General features: G+C 37.9%; 2 protein-coding genes and 1 pseudogene across 4 annotated transcripts; 2 read left to right on the top strand and 1 right to left on the bottom strand.

Annotated features, from left to right (window-relative positions):
* The first annotated feature begins 4,292 nt into the window (after window positions 1-4,292).
* LOC122014358 lies at window positions 4,293-5,814 on the top strand (annotated as a pseudogene).
* A 780-nt stretch (window positions 5,815-6,594) lies between these two features.
* On the bottom strand, window positions 6,595-14,478 carry LOC122014357. Of its 3 annotated transcripts, none has more exons than XM_042570573.1 (5): window positions 14,193-14,478; window positions 13,683-14,057; window positions 12,851-13,555; window positions 10,558-11,679; window positions 6,595-9,854 (listed from the first exon to the last, which is right to left on the bottom strand). In XM_042570573.1, the coding sequence occupies exons 2-5, from the start codon at window positions 13,855-13,857 to the stop codon at window positions 6,901-6,903; spliced, it is 4,956 nt and encodes a 1,651-aa protein (XP_042426507.1). In that variant the 5' UTR covers window positions 13,858-14,057; window positions 14,193-14,478; the 3' UTR covers window positions 6,595-6,900. The 3 variants fall into 3 exon arrangements, with proteins under 3 accessions (XP_042426507.1, XP_042426506.1, XP_042426505.1); XM_042570572.1 differs by having other exon boundaries at window positions 6,595-9,857; window positions 13,683-14,061; window positions 14,193-14,477; XM_042570571.1 differs by having other exon boundaries at window positions 6,595-9,857; window positions 14,193-14,477.
* A 5,231-nt stretch (window positions 14,479-19,709) lies between these two features.
* Window positions 19,710-20,707, top strand: LOC122016616 (fasciclin-like arabinogalactan protein 11). Its single transcript, XM_042573979.1, has one exon. It carries the CDS (start codon window positions 19,710-19,712, stop codon window positions 20,550-20,552), a length of 843 nt encoding a protein of 280 aa, XP_042429913.1. The 3' UTR covers window positions 20,553-20,707.
* The last annotated feature ends 220 nt before the right edge of the window (window positions 20,708-20,927 follow it).

Here is a 20,927-nt window from a genome sequence, read left to right as displayed (position 1 = left end):
AATATTTGTCATTATTTTTCCTAAAAAGATTATGTCTATTTGTATATTATGTCTTTAAAAGTCTTCATACCCTCTGGCTTGTATTGAAATTTTAATATGTTCTATAAAGTCTGGGATTGCCATATTGAAGTTTGGACAGAAATAAGTAATTCCTAAATTGCTATTCATATCTACTTCAATGAGTCCAATAATTGTCTTATCATTGTCAAAAAATCTTGAGTCGTAAAGGACTAAAAATACTTTAGCTCCTATACTTTTTCTAGTAAGTCCTCTTAGGCCAAATACTATTAGTCCTAGATGTATGTAGTGGTGTTTTCTTTGTAAAAGTGTTCGTGCCGATTCTTCAGTCATGAGTGTAAATCTTTCTTCACCTCCATCTGGTAGATGAAGTGATTGTGTCCTGTGATGTCTATAGAGTGATGTAAAGAAGGATAATAGCCCTTGATTATATATTCTCCTTGGATTTAAGGTATTTTGTTGTTCATTAGAAAAGGTATCTAGATTATGTTCAATGTCTATAAGTTTTTCTAATTGATAAGTAGCAATATTTATTGATGACCACCTGGGAATCACAGATAAGTTTCTATTTGGTTGTCTTAAAGTTTGTGATAATCCAGAAAAGCTTTCAATTTGTGTCTTTATTCGTATATCCATTTGGAATGAGGTCCTGGGTCTTGTATGTAAGAAACTTATAAGTAGTAGGTTGTTGTCGGGTAATTATTTTTCCTAAAGACAATTTACTATGGTCTTTAATTATGCTTTCTAGGGCTTCTTTTAGATCACTTGTATGAGTGTTTTTATAGATATGGCTTTCAAGGGTAAGAAGTTGAGTTTCTAAAACCGTGAGCCTATAATGTAAGGAAGTAAATAACTATTGATTTACTAGTGCAGCGTTACTGTAACCGGTGTCTTTACTTTTAGCAAATTGTTGAGAGAAATCAATAGCTTCTTTGTAATGAGTGTTTTTAAATTGTATTTTGTTCATAAATTGTATGGTTCTGGAGGGTCTTAAGGCTCTGATACCATGCTCAAGTGTGTTTTCTTTGTAAGTTTTCTTTTGTAAGATGTCTTTATGTACAAATATGTAACTCTCTTAGTTTTCTGGTTGCAATTCCCTGTAAAATTCTCCGCTAAATAAGATCTATGCTTGTTTTTATGATGATAAACTGAGTTTCATAACAAAAATATTCTGTCTATCTTTTTTTGGTTCTTTTCCTCAGTCCTTATCCTAGTAACCAATAGATAAACGGTAACTGTATGAGGAATAACCAAAATTATATAAGACCTGTGTGGGCTAAGTAAGACAGATATCCTTAACCCAAAATCTTACGCATAAGTTGGAGCACTGATTAAACGGTGAAATCCTGAACAGGTAAGACTCTCTGGAAAACAAACAAGAACAAAAAGTAAAGTAAGCATAAAAAAAATATATCATTACATTACTGTTGTTATATATATATATATCATTACATTACTATATCATTACATTACTGTTGTTATATATATATATATATATATATATATATATATATATATATATATATATATATATATTATCCTACATATCCGTGAATACTCCTAGACGTCAATCACATGTTTAGATGCTCGCTTGGGCGCCTCTGACTTAAAAAAGTGAGTCTGGTGCCTTGGCGGGCATCTAGGCACCCGAACATTTGAGAGACGCCCAAAAGTATATAGGGTAAGGGTGTACAAGATAAAAATCTCGTATATAGAGTTTGATACCCTACACACTCAAGGGTGACTAAGTGTAAGTCCAATGCCCTGATCAGTAAAAGTGAATCAGGGCGCCCAGATAGGCCTCCGAGTATCCAAACTATATATCTATAGTTTTGTTTATGATTTTGATAGAACAATAATTCATATCCAACACTACTAATATATATTAGATAGTTAAGTTTTCTCAATATATATCTTATAATTTTTATAAATTTTTTTATTTTTTTTAAATAAGAAAGTCAATTTATAATTTATTATTTTTTAATTTTTTTTCTTGAAAAATATATTAGCTAATATAAGGTCTATCTTAAATTTCAATATAATTTTTTCCTTCTCATTTATTATTCCAAACTCATAACCTATTATATTTCTTATTTTTAACTTATACATACTCATATAGATTTTTTCCTATTAAAATTATTTTATTTAGTAGAATGTCATCCCAAAACATATATTTGGTGTATTTATCTAATTTTATTTTAGGTGTATATGCCCTAATTATATATATTAATAGTTTCTATTACCATAATTATCTTAAAAATTATAATCATATCTTTTTCTACCTATGCATATTAATTTATTATTTAACAAACTATCTATAGCAATACTTATTTCATTTTTTATTTTACTCGGTTCATATATATCATAATTTAAAATTCGAATTCTCTATCATCTTTTTGATTTACTACCCATTTTATCTTTTTAATACATGTAAAATATTAATTTCTTCAATATATATTACCTCTATTATTTTATAGAGTTCTTATATTTTATATTTTAAAATTTTAAATAAGAAGAATTTTTACATATTTAATACTATATTAAAAATATACAGTGAGATATAACTATCCATTTTGAAAAGAAAAACAACAAAAGGCTTTAGGTGTGCCCAGCCCAACGATCCATTTTGATATCTTTGCCATATTTTAACTGCAAAACCCGTCATTTTCTTCAATTTATAATGTTTTAATCTTGACCTCACTCTATTGGGTCCATAATTAATTTTCATCCTTAAATAAATGTAAATTACAAGTACAACGTAAATAAGTAAATAATATTATAGATATATTTTTTAAATAATAATAATTTTAATTAACTTTTCTTCCCTGACGCACATTAACGGTTGTCAACCGTCAACCGCTTCCTTTGCCGCCACGCATTGGTGGCAAAAAATCGTTGACCTCTGAGCAGAAGACTACCGGCGATGAGACACTTAACTCCTTCTCTACCGTCAGATCACAACGATCAACGGTGCACAGATCGCCACGCAACACCAAAAATTATTCAAAATGCGCCCGTGCCCTCCACGTAAACCAAGTCCCCAAGACGCATTACCAGCCGTCCGATCATCTTGATCATCGGCCGTGAAATGGTCGAAGCGGACGGTGGGCGAGAAACCCTTCGCGTCCAGCGATCGCCGGCGAGCTTCTATATAATGTGCTCGCTGGAAGCCATCGTCTTCGGCTAGGCGGACTCCTCGATCGATAGCTCACTTGCAGATCGAAATCGCTCACCTTTCTTCTTCTGTCTGAGATCGTCTGATCCTTGCTTCGCTTGGTATCTGGTACATTTTAGCCCTTCTCTATTTTTTGGTCAGCAAACTTCTAATTTTGAATTGATCAGGTAGAACAGAGGATGAACCATTTATAATTATCATCAGTTCATGATCGTGATCCGACCGCAATTTGTTACGATTTATCCTTGGGTTCACCGTCTTCATATTATAATTTGGATCAAGACGGATGGACGGAAGTTCCCCAGAGATAGACGGCGGTGGGAAAGTAGCTAGGCAGCTTGGCACCGGGTGGGGGACGTCCTCCGGGTGGCATTCGACCACCCATCCTGACTCAAATTAGAACTTGAGAGACGGTGAATCCAATGAGGGTTCGTAACTAATTACGATAGGATCGTCGTTATGATACGATTGTAATTATAAATGGTACATCCTCTAATGCATGTTTTTTGGAAGACCAAGAGATCTGGGCCCGGTGCATTGGGGTCCGATCTCGAGCTTTTGTTTTCGTCCTTTGTTTTTCTTGATTTGAAATCCAGTAGCTTTCTTATAAATCTTCTGATGTGATGTACTGGCTATGATTTGTTTGATTTCATGTAGATTAGGGTTCGTTTAATCTAGTTTTAATTGATTGGAGTAGATGAGGGCCTAAGGATGGGAATATGAACGAGAAGCATATTGGCTTATGAAAGAACACAGTGCTTCATGAAATCGTTCAGAGGTGCCTGATGATTTGCTTGAATGAAGTTTTATAAAGATGCATAGGCAAATCCCTTGTAGGATTATATTTCACTGATTAATGTTTTAACCTAGAAAAATCTTGCTCATAGCTATGGATTCCATCTCGCTCCAAAGTTAGAGTAGAAAAATCTTGCTCATATTCAGATAAAATCTTTTTTCTGTTAGTTTTTTTTTTCTTACCTTCTACAAATTCCAGAGGATTGTGTGCTTGTTTGCTCTTGATAGTTATGGAATTCACTATGGTAGTCCATTACTTGGATGATGATCTTTGACATTTATCATGAGAGCCATTAAACCTTCATTTTCCAGCATTCAGTGACATAATGGGGAAAGAGAAGGTTCATATCAATATTGTGGTTATTGGCCATGTCGACTCAGGCAAATCGACCACCACTGGCCATCTCATCTACAAATTGGGTGGTATTGACAGGCGTGTTATTGAGAAGTTCGAAAAGGAGGCAGCGGAGATAAACAAACGGTCATTTAAGTATGCCTGGGTTCTCGACAAGCTCAAGGCTGAACGCGAGAGAGGAATTACTATTGACAGAGCCCTTTGGAAGTTTGAGACCACCAAGTACTACTGCACGGGACTTCATCAAAAATATGATCACCGGAACCTCTCAGGCTGACTGTGGCGTTCTCATCATCATCGACTCAACCGCCGGCGGCTTTGAAGCTGGTATCTCAAAGGATGGCCAGACTCGCGAACATGCATTGCTGGCTTTCACTGTCGGTGTGAGGCAGATGATTTGCTGCTACAAGGTGAATGTATCCAACCAAGGACCAACTTCAAGTACTTCTATGTTACGCTTGAATTCTATCCTCTTGTTCGATCTCCAGTTCTATCCTTAAAAGATATTATCGAGCTGATTTAAGTCTTCCATCCAACATGCAGATGGATGCAACAACCCCAAAGTACTCCAAAGCCCGGTATGACGAAATTGTCTAAGGAAGTTTCTTCTTACTTAAGGAAGGTTGGTTATAATCCAGAGAAGATTCCCTTTGTTCCGATATCTGGTTTTGAAGGTGATAACATGAGTGAGAGGTCCTCCATCCTGGCCTGGTACAAGGGTCCAACCCTCCTTGAGGCACTTGACTTGATCCAGGAGCCAAAGAGACCTTCAGACAAAGCCCCTTCGCCTTCCTCTTCAGGACGTATACAAGATTGGAGGCATTGGCACTGTTCCGGTTGGTCATGTCGAAACTGGTGTGCTCAAGCCTGGTATGGTTTTCACTTTTGGTCCAACTGGACTGACTACTGAGATTAAGTCTGTCGAGATGCACCATGAGACTCTGCAAGAGGCCCACCCTGGTGGCAATGTAGGTTTCAATGTCAAGAATGTAGCTGTCAAGGACCTCAAGGGCGGTTATGTTGCCTCTAACTCCAAAGATGATCCTGCAAAGGAAACAGTCAGTTTCACTTCTCAAGTTATTATCATGAACCATCCTGGACAAATCGCAAATGGATATACCCCTGTACTTGACTGCCACACCTCACACATTGCCGTTAAGTTTGCCGAGATACTCACCAAGATCGACAGGCGGTCTGGCAAGGAACTTGAGAAAGAACCAAAATTCATAAAGAATGGTGATGCAGGCTTAGCGAAGATGGTTCCTTCAAAGCCCATGGTTGTTGAGACCTTCGCGGAGTATCCTCCTCTTGGTCGTTTCGCGGTAAGGGACATGCGACAGACTGTGGCTGTCGGTCTCATCAAAAGTGTCGAGAAGAAGGATCCAACTAGTGCTAAGATCACCAAGGGTGGCACCAAGAAGAAGTGAAGTGTGTGCTCTCTCAATGGTTCATTCTTGAAGTGTGCATTGTATGCCTCATTGTACTAGTCTTTTGTCCATACCATCAACTCTCTCGTGATAGTTTTGGGTTTGTTAAGTTAAAGTTTCGATTATATTCACAAGTTTGTTCTTTCTGGTTTCAGAAAAATGTGGTGTTGGCTTGTTAAGTTAACGTTGCAATTATATTCACAAGTTTGTTGTTTCTGGGTTCAGAAAAATGTTGGATAGTCATTTGTTTCTCTACTGTAACTATCATAATATAGTGCAACTGGTGGGTTGAATAATCTAATCTGAATTTGTATGCCTCCCAAAACACATCGAATTCAATTCGTTTACTGCCCATACTATTCGAGCGTGCTAATCTTTCAAGCACATAGCAAGTTGTAGTACATCCCAAACAAAAAAAAACGCCCTCACAAGTTTAGTGCAGTACTAAAGGACTCAAAAGAACAATTAGACTAGTGCAGTAGTAAAGGACTCAAGAACAATAAAACCAATTAGAATTCGAATTTCAAATGAAACGGACATCCTGAAGCCCTAAACCCTAAGCATCATAACTGTCTACATTCAAAAAATACTATCACCTCTTAATCTTGGAATTATTTACAAATAAGTAGAATTTGATATAGTAAACTATCAAAAAACTGAGTAATAAACACAATATTTAGGACAAGTAGCTTATAACCAAAAAAAAAAGAGGAAAGAAACATGCACCTGATTGAATCCATCAACTACAAATCATAAGAACATTTAAGAATTTTTTTTCAAACCAATTTGAACTTTTCCCCTGATGCCACACAATCCCACAAGGCTAAAGTGATCAATTTCTTTTCCTGCTCATTCATGTGGCAACCTGATTTTGTATACGTGATGAAGAACATACAAAATCCTGGGCTCTCAGGTGAGCAAAGAATGGAGGAAAGCAGAGCCCATGTCATTATGGTCAGTCAGGAATGGGAATTCAACTTCCCTGTTTAATGTGATACAAGTTACAAAGAGTAAATATGATACAAATAGGCAACGCGATTGAGTAAAGATCCGTCCTACATAACCATCCTGTTCTACCACCCTTCCTACTCAATCAAGCCTTCCTACTATCTGGTTCCTGTATCTCCTTGCTACAGTTCTGGATCGCTGCCATATAGGTTTGCCCTTGCAGCAAAATGCATCTTCAGAGCAGAAACTGGATCCGACACCACTCCACTGCCAACCAACATTCCTCCCCCCAGCATGTTTGTGCCAAGAGGCATTACCCTAACTTGCTGCTGAAACCCTGGGATCGTCTCAGTTCTAGTCCTCTTCTGCAGCTCCGGAATGTTCTCTATTTGCATCACATTAGAAGACATTTGCTGCACATGGGATTGCTGATGTTCCGGCACGATGCCATTACAGCCTGGGATACCATCTTTGGCTGGATAATGCGATATGATAGTTGGGCTGCCTTGATACTTTAAAAACATTGCAGCAGTATCCGGCAATGAAGAAAAACCAGTCTGTATTCTCTTGCCATCCCAGAAACCATAAGTTGTCTCCAAGTTTACTCGGCATGCACTAGCATTTGAGACTAATTGACTAGCACTTTTAACATTATCGTGAGGATTCATTTTTAAAGTACTATCCATCTTAGGCAATGAGGGTTTTTTATCACTTTCAAGGAAGGAAGAATCAGATTTCTGTGAAGAAGATGTCACGCTAAGAATTTTTCCAAACAGTTTCACATCTCCAGGTTTGTGTTCCTCTACCTTGGCACCAGCATTCTTGGAACATGTTCTAAACTCAGCATCTGATTGATTTTCGCTTCTTGCAGAATGTAATGGAGCTGACACCGAATGCGGAGTAGAAACATTGCTTTTGTCCCAGTGTTTATCAGATGAAAACAAATGATTCAATTGGAAGGCTCCAGTTTTCATGGTTTCCACCTGAAGCTGACTCGGTTTCTTGCTTGCATGAATGTTTGTTTCCGCATTGGCTTCTTGTTTTAATGATTGCAGTGGATAGCCTCTGAGAATATGCATACTCTGATTGACTTGGCTGAGAGGCAAATTTCTGAGCATATACTGTTGGCTCAGATCTCGTTTTATCGAATTTTGATGCCTGTTATTCCCGTGTTCCTCAAAGTTTAAAGTAGTCTCATACAAGAAGCTAGGAGCGCCACCAAAACATATATTAGCTGGATCTGACATAAATGAATTCACTAGCAAAGAATGCCCATTTTCCTGCTTCAATGTGGGCCGGGGTTTCTCTGTAGCAGATGGGTGTGCATCAACTTGTATTTGCCCCTGAGAGTTGGAATCAGAGGTCAGATGATGATAACCATTGGCTTTAGGTGCTGAGACTATTGAAGGCACACTTTGAACTGAATCTTTCATAGACCAAAGAGGGTCATCGCCATTGGCTGTGAAATTGGCATTTATCAATTTTTTGTTTGACAACTCAAACTCCCGATCAAGTGATGGTTTTATATCTACTTCCTTTTCCATATTTCCAGAAGGAAAACATCCAGCAATACCTGCATCAGTAACCAAACTAGCAGTTTGCTGATTTGACTCTCCTTCTAGGCATTCTTCAACTTGTTCACTTTTTCTAATTGAAACAATCCGCTCAGCCAGAGAAACAACATTATTAACTCCCTCAATTTTTGCTTCGCTATCAGCAGAATCTGCAGCCTCATGAAGCTTCACAGCTTCAATTGCTGATGAAGTAATGATGTTTTCCTTTAGAGGTACATCAGATTGAAGGTCGTCCCTGCTGCCTGCCTGCTTGACATCATGAACAATAGACACCTGCCTAACTACTTCATCCCTATAATCCGCCAGACTAGGTCTAACTGATACATTGTCAGCCTGCTCATTTGATCTTTCAGTTTTGACCTGGAAATCAGTGCTTGCAGAATAATCATTCACCTCAAAGTCATTTTTGACATGGAAATCAGTGCTTGCAGAATGGTCAATCCCTTCATAATTGGTTCCAACTAAAGGCTGGGAGACATCCTCGTCAATTTTGGAACAGGATTGAGTACTACAGATTGCAGAGTTCATCTCTGCAATGCAAGCATCGTCTGTATCACTTCTTCCTCCATTTGTTAGACTTACTGGTGTAATCCCATTGGCACAACCTTGATGAATTGTATCAAGAGAAAGGCACTTTCGAGCCTTACTGAAGAAGATCTTGCACTGTTCCCGGGATCTTGTCTTCATGTAACTTGAGATGCTTGTAAAATCCTTGCTGTACATGCTCAGAGCTTGGATAAACATCGCTTTTTCCTCATCTGTCCAATCAGCCGAGTCCAATTCTCCACAGCCCTCATCTGAACAGGTATCCTCCTCATCCAAGCTCTCCTCATCCTTCATATTCTTAGCAGGATCAATAGAACTGGTACCATATGGGCTGGCAGACTCAGGAGACACCAAGCCACAAATGCCTGCTAATACATCAGCAGCTACTCTTTCTTGAGCAGATGTGTGCTCATTTGCCTCATCTAAATTCTTACTACCTCCAGCATACTTTTCGATCCTTGCAGTGTCTTGATTGTGTAAAGCCATAACAGATGCAGCACCCAACAAATCAAGAGATGCAACACTTGTTTTATTATTCCAGTTCAAATCAAGAGATGCAACACTTGTTTTATTATTCCAGTTCTTTCCTGATGCTACAAGGTATGTATTGGCTGGTAAGGATTGCTGTTGCTTTCTGAGATCTAAAGATTTCTTCACGTCTTTGAAACTCTCTGACTTGTGGCTTTTGTAATAAAATTCAATGCAGTCTGCTGTCGTTTTATGATCCAGAAAGGAAGATATCTTAGTAAAATCTTTACCATACCTAGCAAGCATCTCCTTGAAAACTTCTTTCTCAACATGAGACCATGGGTTTATCATTCCCCTTTCTTGCTCAGAAGTCACAGGATCTTCTATTAATCCATTGTGGGTAACAAACTTACTGTACCTTTGATACTTCTCATTTAATAGCATTGCCGGCATCTTCAAATTATTTCTACAAATCTTGATTTGTGAATCCAATAGAAATTTGCTTGTAAAGTTCATTATTTCTGTTGTAGGAACAAGGGTTATGTTACCTGCTGCGATTGTAATGAAATTATTAGATGAAAACAATTAGAAAATAGCACAGATAAATGTTTGTAAGAAAATTTTAGGAACTAAAATGCTAAAAAGAAAATGAAATGAAATAGAATGGCAAATGGCATGTAAGAGAGAAAATGCCAGCTTACTTAAAAATGCATTTCATAGCCAAAAGATATTTGACAAGGAATTTTCACTTATTCGAACTACTTTGACAAGAAGGACAAAGCAGCAGACTGACTATTTCTGAAATACCAAATCTAGAATTGAAATATGTTGAGAGGATATAAGCTGCTAACTGTAACAATATATATGTCACAAGCTGCTGATGGTAAAACAGAAACATTTGAAATAAAATATTGGCAACTACAAATGCTAAGTGAGAATATAAAAAAGAAGCAAAAGACAATAATCTATGAGCTGTAAGATACAGAATGATAAAGAATTTCTTTGATTTTTTTTTAATAAAAGTTCATTTTAATAAAACAACTCTTTAGCATACTAAATCTTCAGGAACTACTAGAAAAAGAACCAAGTGGGCTCATGAAAGTTGGGCAAACAGGGACAAGTTAAAGTACAGAGCTGTTCCACTACAAAGGTTTAGTAACCAGATGACTAAAGTGATGGGGATAGATAAAAATCTTGCAAGGTAAATTATACAAACAAAAAATAAAAATAAATAATAAATTTAAAACTAACCAGGCAAAGCAGACTGTGATCGGATTGAAGAACGTTGCTTTTGGGAGCCATTTAGGAAAGACCGGTTGCTAAGTTCAGTCCGCTTGCTTGACTTAGTGCGAAGCTTTTTTATTGAAAGTAAGTGCAGGTCCTCCCTCCACAAGTGATGTAATGCTCTAAATTTAAGAGTAAGAACTCTCTCTCTGAATTTTAGTTGACGCTTTGCAACAGCAAGCTTCTCTTTGACGTTCAACTCATGCTTGCGACATGAAGTAAAATTAACAAATCCCCAAACATCTGAGCCCGGCAGATCATTAGAGAATGTTGTATTAAACACCTCCCAGGAAAATTTTGATATATTCCTGTTCGAATCCACAATTGAATTTACTAAATTAGATTCTGTCTTTCTTTGTGTCATACCACCACAGCTTATTAAAACACTGTTATTCATAAAACTAAGACTCTCAGCTTCAGATGGAACCATTGGCTTTCCCCCTCCTTGTGAATTTTCCATCTCTGATAGTATACTAGCTTTCCAAGTTTCCACTTCATTTGACGACAGAGTTGAGACCATTTTCTCCATGCCACAAACAGGGAGTTCCTTTTCTAAAGTAGACAATACTGTTTCTTTAACCACACTATTATGTTCATCAAGTCTACTGGAAGGCCTGTGCTCATGGTCATCAAACAAGGACTCTTCTATGCATTTCACCTGCTGATCCTTCAAATCCTTGGATTCATTTGATAAATCATCCAATGGCCTTCTACTTAGCAGAGAAGCAGAATCATCTTCTGATTTCAAGGAACCTTGATAAGCATTAGCTTTAGTATCACAAGTGATTGCCTTGAGCTCCTTTTCTAGTAAATCAATTTTATTCTCAATTTTTTCAAATGCATTTGAAACATGCGACTTCAATTTTGACAATTTGTTTGTAGCAGAATGCCTCATTAAATTGGGATCGCCACCAAATGCATCCTCTGATTGAAATAGATCAACTAGAAGGGAATCCAATGAACTGATAGGATTAACTTCCAGATTATCCAAACTAGCGAGGATTTCCTCATAGAAAGAAGGAAATGATGACACGTGCAAATCATCGTTATCATTATTACCAACCCTGCTGCAAAGTTTATCTTCAGTGCCTGTTGTAATACCAAGACCAAACCATACAAACAACTAAGTGAAACAAAGATAAGTCAAGTTTTAAGCATATGAACATTCTTATTTAAGCTTAAGTCATTAGAGATCTTCAAATTTCAAACTGAACATGACGATCGAGAATAATCATGATTTACAGAGAATATACATATCTAACAAGCACATTGAAGATTTTGGAACAGTTATAGTAAATTTGGTGTCGTATGATTCCTAATACAAAATAACTGATGGAAAATGTAAAGAACTAGAATTAACAAAATGTGTTGTTAAACCAATGTTTGAAGAACTACATCTACATGTACTGACGTAGAATGTCAAAGTTGCTGACACAATTAGTCTTACCGTCAGAAGTGGAGGCCTCTATTGGTGAAGGTCATGTGACAACCAGATTGATAAATGGCATATCAAGGCATAGTGAAGGGATCTCAAATTGGAAAGAATAAGTCAACGCAGATGGGATATATATGCAGTTAAGACACCACACACTTAAGCAATGTTTTGACATAACCCTCCACCAATCAAAAAGGAGCATGCAGATGTTTGGGTTACTATTATCAACTCAGGCTAACTAAGTGAGGCTGATCACATTAATGAATCAATTTTTGCAAAGATATGGTTACAGGCAAAATGTAAGGAGTGAACCTTCTAGGGCCACAACATGTGTCAATATGAAAAGAGTTCTATATACAACTACGTTTGAGTCACAACAATGAAGAAAGGATGAAATGAAATTAGTTGTGAATTGAATAGTTACTATCACAACAATGAAGAAAGGATGAAATGAAATTAGTTGTGAATTGAATAGTTACTAGAAATGTCGACCTCTCAGATATTAAAGAATCAAAGCAAATGGCCACAATACCAATCGTCATATCTGTATCTGGTAATCAGCCTCATATACTTGATGGACTACTAAATAACACTTGTAGATAATATACCAATCGCCATATCAATAAGATAAATTAATATGATCAAAGCCTAGGGCAGCCACAGGTTAGGTAGGTACTAATCCGTTTCAGATAAACTGAATATAGCTGAAGGACTTATTCCATTAACGATGTGCTACACATCTAAGCTGGGCCAGGAATAAAAGGAAAGGTTCATGGTATTCCAAGAAGAAAAAAACCATCAAGAGGGTGTCAACTGTCAACTCACCTGGTGATGAGCTGCAAGTTGCAGAAGATGGAGTCGAGGGTGACAAGCATTGAGAAATACCACGTACTGAAGGTTCTGTAGATCCTACTACCTTCTGCTTCTCATACTTAGCAAGCCCTTGGCCCCATCCAAGTCTTGGCTTCTTCGGTGCACTTTCATTCGAAGCAAGAGAAGCTACTGGAGACCGGGTAGGAGTTTCCTTCTCAAGTGGTAAGGCTACCTCAGTTCCAGCATTCTCCGTTTCAGATCTTCCTGTCTTAGTTGAGGTTGGACGGTTCCATTTCTTCCAGGCTATTGTACCTAGAGAATTGTCCTGATGATTAAATTTGTGAACTGTGCTCAAGTCATCCTCGATACAATCAATTTTATCATTCTTTTTTAGGGGAGAGGTCTGAGATGTTGAAGAAATCGGAGCGCTGACTGGCCTCTGAGAGGGCGCATGGGTTTCCTGATGGTGTTGCTGTCTGGGGAAGTCACTAACATCCCAATATGGGGGTCGCCGAAATGATCCTCGGTTCTCCCTGTTGCATCCAACACTGCTGCTGCTGCTGCTACTGCTGCGGTAGCCGCTAAAGTATCTAGCAGAAGACGGCCTAAAGCCATCATCTTCCGACCAAATTCTGTCAGAGCGAGATGGTGTGGGCCCGTGACCAATGAAATCTTCCGGGTAAACCTGGTGGAAACTTCCGCCCTGCCGGTAATGACCTGTAAAACAAAACATCCACAAATTGGAACGGAAAAGAGGGAGGCACAATGGAGATCGACAAAAAAAGGCGCAAGATATGACTAAGGCGTCTCAGATCTGAGAGGAAAAGAGCTTTGAGACACCTACCAGAGAGGGATCGGCGGGGGGAGCCACGAGAAAAGTCACGGGACCCGTGGTAGGGTTCCCTCCACCTCGTAGCAAACGAGGATCCGCCACCGCCAAGAGAATCACCGCGCTCGTGCTTCCGGTGGTCCTTGAAGCCGTACTCCTTCCTCTCCCATGGCAACGGCTCGGGAGGCATCAATTTCCCCAACTCCAAAGAGCATCGATTTCCAAAACACCACAGGAGATATAAATAACGCCGCAAACCCTAGGAAGCTGTCTGCAATCCAAAATCCTTCCTCAGATTCAGCCAATCCGTGGAGTCTCCACCGAAGGGCGGATCCAGGAAGGAAACCAAATCCACCCCCAATAACACTCCTTTTCCTAAGGATTCTTCTCCTGTCTCCGATTAGAAAAGAACAAAACAAAACAAAACAAAAAAGTAAGCACCGACACCTATTCCTTCCAGACGCCGAAAGAAATCAAAAGGGCGAGTCTTTTGTGATCTCCGAGGCAGAAAGCAAAAGGGACTACCTGCCGGCTCCGCCTTCCGACGGTCTTCTCCGGCAGTCTCCCCGTTCTCGGCGGGTAAACGTGCAGCTGCGGCGCGATACGAGGCGAGGATGAAGCGGAGGAAAGAGAAGGAAACGTGAGCCGATGAAAGGATAGCGCCACAGCCTGGACTTCAATGCTGCTCCGCAGGCGCCGTTAACCCGTTTCTAATTCCTCTTCACGTCCGCAAAAAATATTTGCGCCACATTTTAGGGAGCCCTCTCTATTTAATTTAATTTCATCTTTGCCTCTCCCCCATCTCTTTCCATGATTCACCTTTTATTTATAAATCTAAATCTATAAGATTTGAAACCACATTTATAGTAATCAATTTAATTCAAATCCAATAAAAACCCTAAATCTAATTATTTACTAATATTAAATTGTATATTATTTGTTTTGATTTAATTTTATTATTTTTGACATCAAAATCGAATTGAATCCTTTTTAAAATTCAATTGTTATTATTTTAAAATAAATCCTAACCTTTTGCAGGTGAAGGGTATATTTGTCAATTCGATGAATGATAAGGCCCCATTCGGCTAAAACAAAAAAAAATAATGGACTGATTCCACAGTTTCATGTTTTCAGAACACCCCCTCCGGTTATCTGATTTCCATCAACTGTACCCGTGGCCACGTCTTTCCGTAACTGCCGCATCGTGACACAGACTCTACTTTTTAAGGACTGATTTCTTCACTACACAAAAAGAAGGGTGTTTGGGCAAAAAGATCGCTAGGGTTACGAGATGAGGCGCGGCTGGTCAACTGCCACGCGGGCCGTGCGTGCGGCGCACGTGCGAACGATGAGGCAGAAAATCTTCTCCAGAACACTTTGTCTTTCTCTATTTATTAAGGCGCCAAATTGTACCTGTTGGATCCCCACTGCGATATATTTACAGGATTTTATTATTTCTTTTTTCGGATGAGGATTATTTTTTTTTTTCGGATGAGGTGTGCAGTGAGGAAATACTAGACTTTTAAATGAATATTTTCTAATTTATTCTGACAGCTTCATCAATTTTTCTCTACTTATTATTACCATTTTATTATTTTTTCTATTTAATATTTATTTATTTAGTCTGAATGAGAAGGAAAGTTTGGTTGTATGGAGGAAAAAGAAAAGACGAATATAAAAAACATAATCAATTAACTAATTGATAAAATGTAAAAAAAAATGAATGGCTTTCATGGGTCTTGTCTTTATTCTCAACCAGTAGTGCTTACATCACTCCAATAATTTAACTAAAAAATCCTCAAGTGACAATAATTGCACTAAAATTTTGAGGTCACGTTTTTAATACTATATATTTTGACTTGAATCATTTAAATTATTATGCCGAGAATATTTTATTTGGTGAGTATGGGCACTAAAGAGCAAAATATTATAGAAAAAAATTATCAAAATTGATTAAAAAAATTAAACAAGGGATGAACTCAAGAGGCCTACCTTCAAACTCCACATCCATAATTTTGATTCTGCAACTCAGCCTCAGCTCCATATCAGCAACCAAAATCCAGAAGGAATTACTGCATTAAGGATAAGGAACATTCAGCTATTCATTTTCGAGAAATTTGTATAAAAACTTTTGAGACAGAGTATCATAAACAGTATACATCTGAATCTATAGTTGAGTGTCTAACCTCCCCTATGCAAACGCTCACTGTGCTAGGACAAATATGTCCTCGTAAGTTACTTGCCTATATCTAATTGGGGGGCTGGCGATACTGAGCTGAGCGTGATCACCTTTTACTCCAATCCATAAATCTGAACTTGGAGTAAGAAGTTACTGAAAAAAAAGAATACAAAGTGTGGGAATAGACATAAATCATGGTCAGTAACAATTCAGAAATCAAAGATGTGTTTTAGGGAGTGTTCTTGGTGTGTTTTAGGGAGTATTTTTGTAAGAAATGACACGGAGAAGTAAATGCAAATATGTGAAAATTGAGAGACTTCTAACAACCTTAAAGATTCTACCCAATGAGCAAATTTTTTTTAAAAAAAACCCAATTGAAATGAAGAAAATGCTTTTAAAAGGTAAGGACAGATTTCTATTGCATCCTTTATGACAATCTGAAAGAGGTTCTCCCTTCCATGCTTTCTCCAATTTCTAGTTCATCTTACAAACTTTAGGAATGCCTACATAACTACATGTTCATATTCAAACTAAAGGAATTAGGTTATTTTGCTTTTCGTAATACCAACCTAAGAAGAATTGATACCTTGAAAGTCTCAAGTTCAACTCTAGGAATGCCTTTGTATCTGGTCTTATAATGAGGGTGTCAACTAGCTCAATTGGGATCAAAATCCGCCTTCACTCAAATGTTGTGAGTGCCTGAGGCCTCTTATAACTACTCTTTCTGAAGAAAACCTGGTTTTATAATTTATTCCTCTTTTCCTTTCTCTTCATGTGCCAAAGGAAGTTAATCAAGAACACTATATATTGTATGCATCTTGTATCTTGATAATCTAACACTGCACATAAGATTTGAAAAAGCAAATTGGAGCGTATATTTAAAAAAACTGTGCTTATTTAGACAGTATGTACAGGATTCACATATGTTTGAATCGGTGTATTTTTGCCATCTTTATTTGTTTCACCATTAGTTCTAACCACACTTTACATGAAAAATAATTAACCATCAAAATATAGCCTTTGTATCATCAATGATTTATATGCCAACTCAATGAAGACATGTTTTTCGCATTATCTCGAACCTCTGACACTCTCAAGGTCTCGAAAGAAGATTACAGGGAGTTTCAAGTTAACTTGCTTTCGTAAATTGCATACGACACAGATCTTTATTGTCAGTAGATATATTAATCGAACACTTAATATGGATAACACTTACAGCAGCACGAAGAGCAACATCAAACATGAAAAATGGTAATCTAGCCAGCTCCAAAAACAGGTGCTTTATGTCCATTCAGTGAAGTGCAAGTCGTTAATAAAAATCACTCCAGAATTCAGTTTAAGGTGAGTTGATGATAACAAATACATGAGGATGGGCAGGCAAAATATTGATCAGGGTGGATGAAATCATGAGTTGTGTGCGAAAGAGATTACAAACGCTGATTAGTTTTAGATTTCAATAATGATACATTTTAATGGTGTTACATGGCACAATACAAGATTTCAAATTTCGTGCGGCATGTTAACTAAGTACAAGGGGTTGTAAATGTTTCTCACAATGTATGTAAGAATATACATACACAATATCAAATAGTTCAAACTAGCTTGACTGAAAAGATCAAACAACGACAATATCGATTTAGAAGGCACAATTCCTCAGAGGTAATTTGTGATGTAAAGTTAGTTACAATTAGAATTGCTTATCAGTTTGTTTCAATTTTATCATCATGTCATCTTGTTGATGTTGACTAGTTAATCTCAAAATATTGCTCACTACTAAAATGGACCCCAAAAAAGCTAAATTTACCCGGTGGCATGGTAGGTGGTACGGAGACATCGCCGCCGGCTGGGACGAGTCACTCGGGGTCGCCTCCGCTAGCTTCTTCGTTTGACGGATTGAAGTTAAAGAATGATGGCCTTCCTCTTAGTGGATTCAGCAGAGGAATAACCAGGATATGGGGCAAAAAGGCCCGTCCTAGACAATCTTGCATACTAATCGGCAATGCCCAACCTAAATCCATCGCTTTTCGCTTCTTATTCGAGGGAGAAAAAGAGGGCTGCTGCAGGACCACCCAATGCAGAAGGAAGGGTTGAAGGACGTGACGAGCTTGAACAGAATCAGAGCCCCAAGCCTTGAAACAGGAGCGTCTGTTCTCGATCTATCAGGGCTAAGGAAACGGCAGAATCGCAACGAACGATGACTCATCGGCGCGTTCCTTCTTCTTCGATGCGGTGCCAGGCTCGGTTGATTTCTTCACCAGCTTCGCTAGGTCGTCGGGAATTCGCCGTTTTCGGAAATCGACGGCGAGACGCAGATAAGTGAACCCGAATCCGATGGAAGAGGAATTGAGGCGCAGTTCAAATGAACCCGAATCCGACGGAAGAGGAATTGGATGACCTGGCGCTGAATAATTGCTCTACAATCCTTTCAAACAGGGATACTGATCTTAAACTCTTCCACGTAGATTTAACTTTTGGCCAAAACGAGGTATCAAATTCTGTCAAAATTGAGTAACATTTAACTAGTATATTAATAAAAAAAATTATGATTAATTTAATAAAAAATATATTAAATTCTAATTTAAATATATTATATTTAAATAAAATTATACTTAATTTTTTTTTATGTAGATGTGTATTAATGAGTTGAAATAAAGAAAAATTTACAAACAATACAAAGAATAAAAATAAATTTTTTAAGGCAATTTACAACTCTGAATATTCAATAAATAAATAAATGTGCGAGAATATTAATATGATATTTTTAAAAATATTAATAACTATTTTAGAATTTAATAATTTTAGTATATATATATATATATATATATATATATATATATATATATATATATATATATATATATATATATATATATATATATATATATATATATATATATATATATACACACGTTATTTATTCATTACAAAAATTCAACTAATACATACGAGCTCAATTCTATTTCTCTCAACAGTATATATATATATATAAACGTTATTTATTCATTACAAAAATTCAACTAATACATACAGCTCAATTCTATTTCTCTCAACAGTCTAACCATCTTTTCTCTGAGTTCTCTCCTCTTAGTCGTTGCCTTTCTATTATGTATAGAAGCAATTTTTTAATAGAACGGTACGGTAAAATTAGTATCGTATGATTTTAAAATTATAAATACAATGCAGAGTAAAACGGCATCACATTAAATCCAATGAGGTCTGATCTTCCTTGGGATCCTGATAGGAATTGTATACACCAAACTGCCCTTTCAATTATGTAAACATTGATTCACTTGCATCAGTTGATAAAATCTACAGCCTATTAGCGGAGTCCGAACCTAATCTAGACATTTTTCGATACTAAATCATCCTTGCACTCTTTTTCTCGACACACTCGAGGCCCGGAAGCTTTTCAGAACTGCCAGTAATGAACCAAAAGACTTGCACCCTCTTTCTCTGACCTTGGGGGCCTTAAACAGCGCACCACCACACTTCAATGGCAGACCACCTAACAAGAACCTCAGAAGCAACTAGCTGGAAAAAGATATTACTCACTCCGATCCACCTCCATGCCGATCATGAGATCGAAGCAAAATTGTGAAAGATCTTCGATCACCATGTCACTCCACAGCCTGAGAAAAACGCATTTAGTAAGTGCAGTGTAACATCAGAACCTTACGGTTTCGCTCAAACAATAAGGAAGGCACCTTTCACTACCTTGAAAATTATTTTACATCTGCAATCGACACTTCGATCTCTTGATAGCTAGGTTCTAACTCCAACTACCGAAATGTATGATTGCATGAAGCTTTTTAAGAGCAAAATAGCTGGAGAGTCGTATCGAGTTTGGTGCGAGACAAACCCGCATGACCCGCCACAATCATTCTCCTCACTTTACCACTAGTATAAAACTCCCGCTTCTCGCTCCCAGCAACAATGCACAAGTACTAACCAAAAGTGTTGCAGCAGAAGAAGAGACCGACGACATGCAAGGCTTGAGAATCTGCGCCATTCTTTTTGTAGCTGCTCGACTGGTCACTGAAAGTTTAGCTCAGCTAGCAGAAGCTCCGGGTCCGGCAGGTCCTCCAAACATCACTGCCATTTTCGAGAAGGCAGGACAGTTTGGGACATTCATGCGCCTACTCAGGAGCACACACGTCGGCGATCAGATAACCAACCAGCTGAACAACTCCATCAATGGCATAACGATATTTGCACCCAATGATGATGCTTTCTCCAGCCTCCCTCCAGGTACAATAAACTCCCTCACGGATCAGCAGCAAGTTGCATTGATCCAATTCCATGAGCTTCCTTACCTCGTCTCGCTAGCTCAGTTCCAAACGATAAGCAATCCTGTGAGAACACAGGCAGGTGATGTTAACAATGGTAGGTATCCATTGAACGTGACAGCCATTGGAGACCAGGTGAACATATCGACAGGAATCATCAAAACCACGATTGCACACACCGTGTACTCGGATGACCAGCTAGTCGTGTACGAGGTTGAAAATGTGCTCCTCCCGATAGAAATCTTTGGACCGCCAGCTCCTGCCGCTGCACCTGCACCAGTCAAGTCAAAAAAGAAGGGAAGTTCAATTGCCGAAAGCCCTTTGGGTGCCGATGCATCTGCTGCTGTGGACTTGAATTGGGGAACATCAGGTGCCATCTTATCGTTAGCTGGATCTATCTTCGTCATGTGGAGGCTCTGAGAATCCTCCTCGATATTTTGAATGAGTTAAATCGATGTTTACTTGACTGTGGAGGATTGAATTTGTTTAGTATATGCTATTGCTTCTTTTGGATTTGGTCATGTTTCATTCATATGTCATCTTTGAATATAAAGAAAGTGGCAGCATCTTATTCTTGTTCAGAAGCTCCAACTAATAAACATCGAATCAAATTTTAATATCGTATATATACAAATCATCCAAAATAGGGAAATTTCACTTCAAAAGACATTTCCTAGTATACCACAAGATTTCCCAAAAGAAGTGAATATCGAGAAGAACACAACCATACTTGGATAACAAGAAAATAATATAGCAATAATTCGATGTATCAGCTATTTACCTAAAACTTCGAAA

This window comes from Zingiber officinale, chromosome 8B, assembly GCF_018446385.1.
Source record: "Zingiber officinale cultivar Zhangliang chromosome 8B, Zo_v1.1, whole genome shotgun sequence".
NCBI lineage: Eukaryota > Viridiplantae > Streptophyta > Magnoliopsida > Zingiberales > Zingiberaceae > Zingiber > Zingiber officinale.
Note: the sequence above shows the minus strand (reverse complement) of the source record. Positions and strands in the feature narration are given on the sequence as shown.

Coding starts and splice junctions, on each gene's coding strand:
- LOC122014357 (XM_042570572.1), bottom strand. CDS start 13,857: ATGCCTCCCGAGCCGTTGCCATGGGAGAGGAAGGAGTACGGCTTCAAG. Junction 13,556..13,682: donor CCCCCGCCGATCCCTCTCTG/GTAGGTGTCTCA, acceptor TTTGTTTTACAG/GTCATTACCGGCAGGGCGGA. Junction 11,680..12,850: donor AACTTGCAGCTCATCACCAG/GTGAGTTGACAG, acceptor GTATTACAACAG/GCACTGAAGATAAACTTTGC.
- LOC122016616 (XM_042573979.1), top strand. CDS start 19,710: ATGACCCGCCACAATCATTCTCCTCACTTTACCACTAGTATAAAACTC.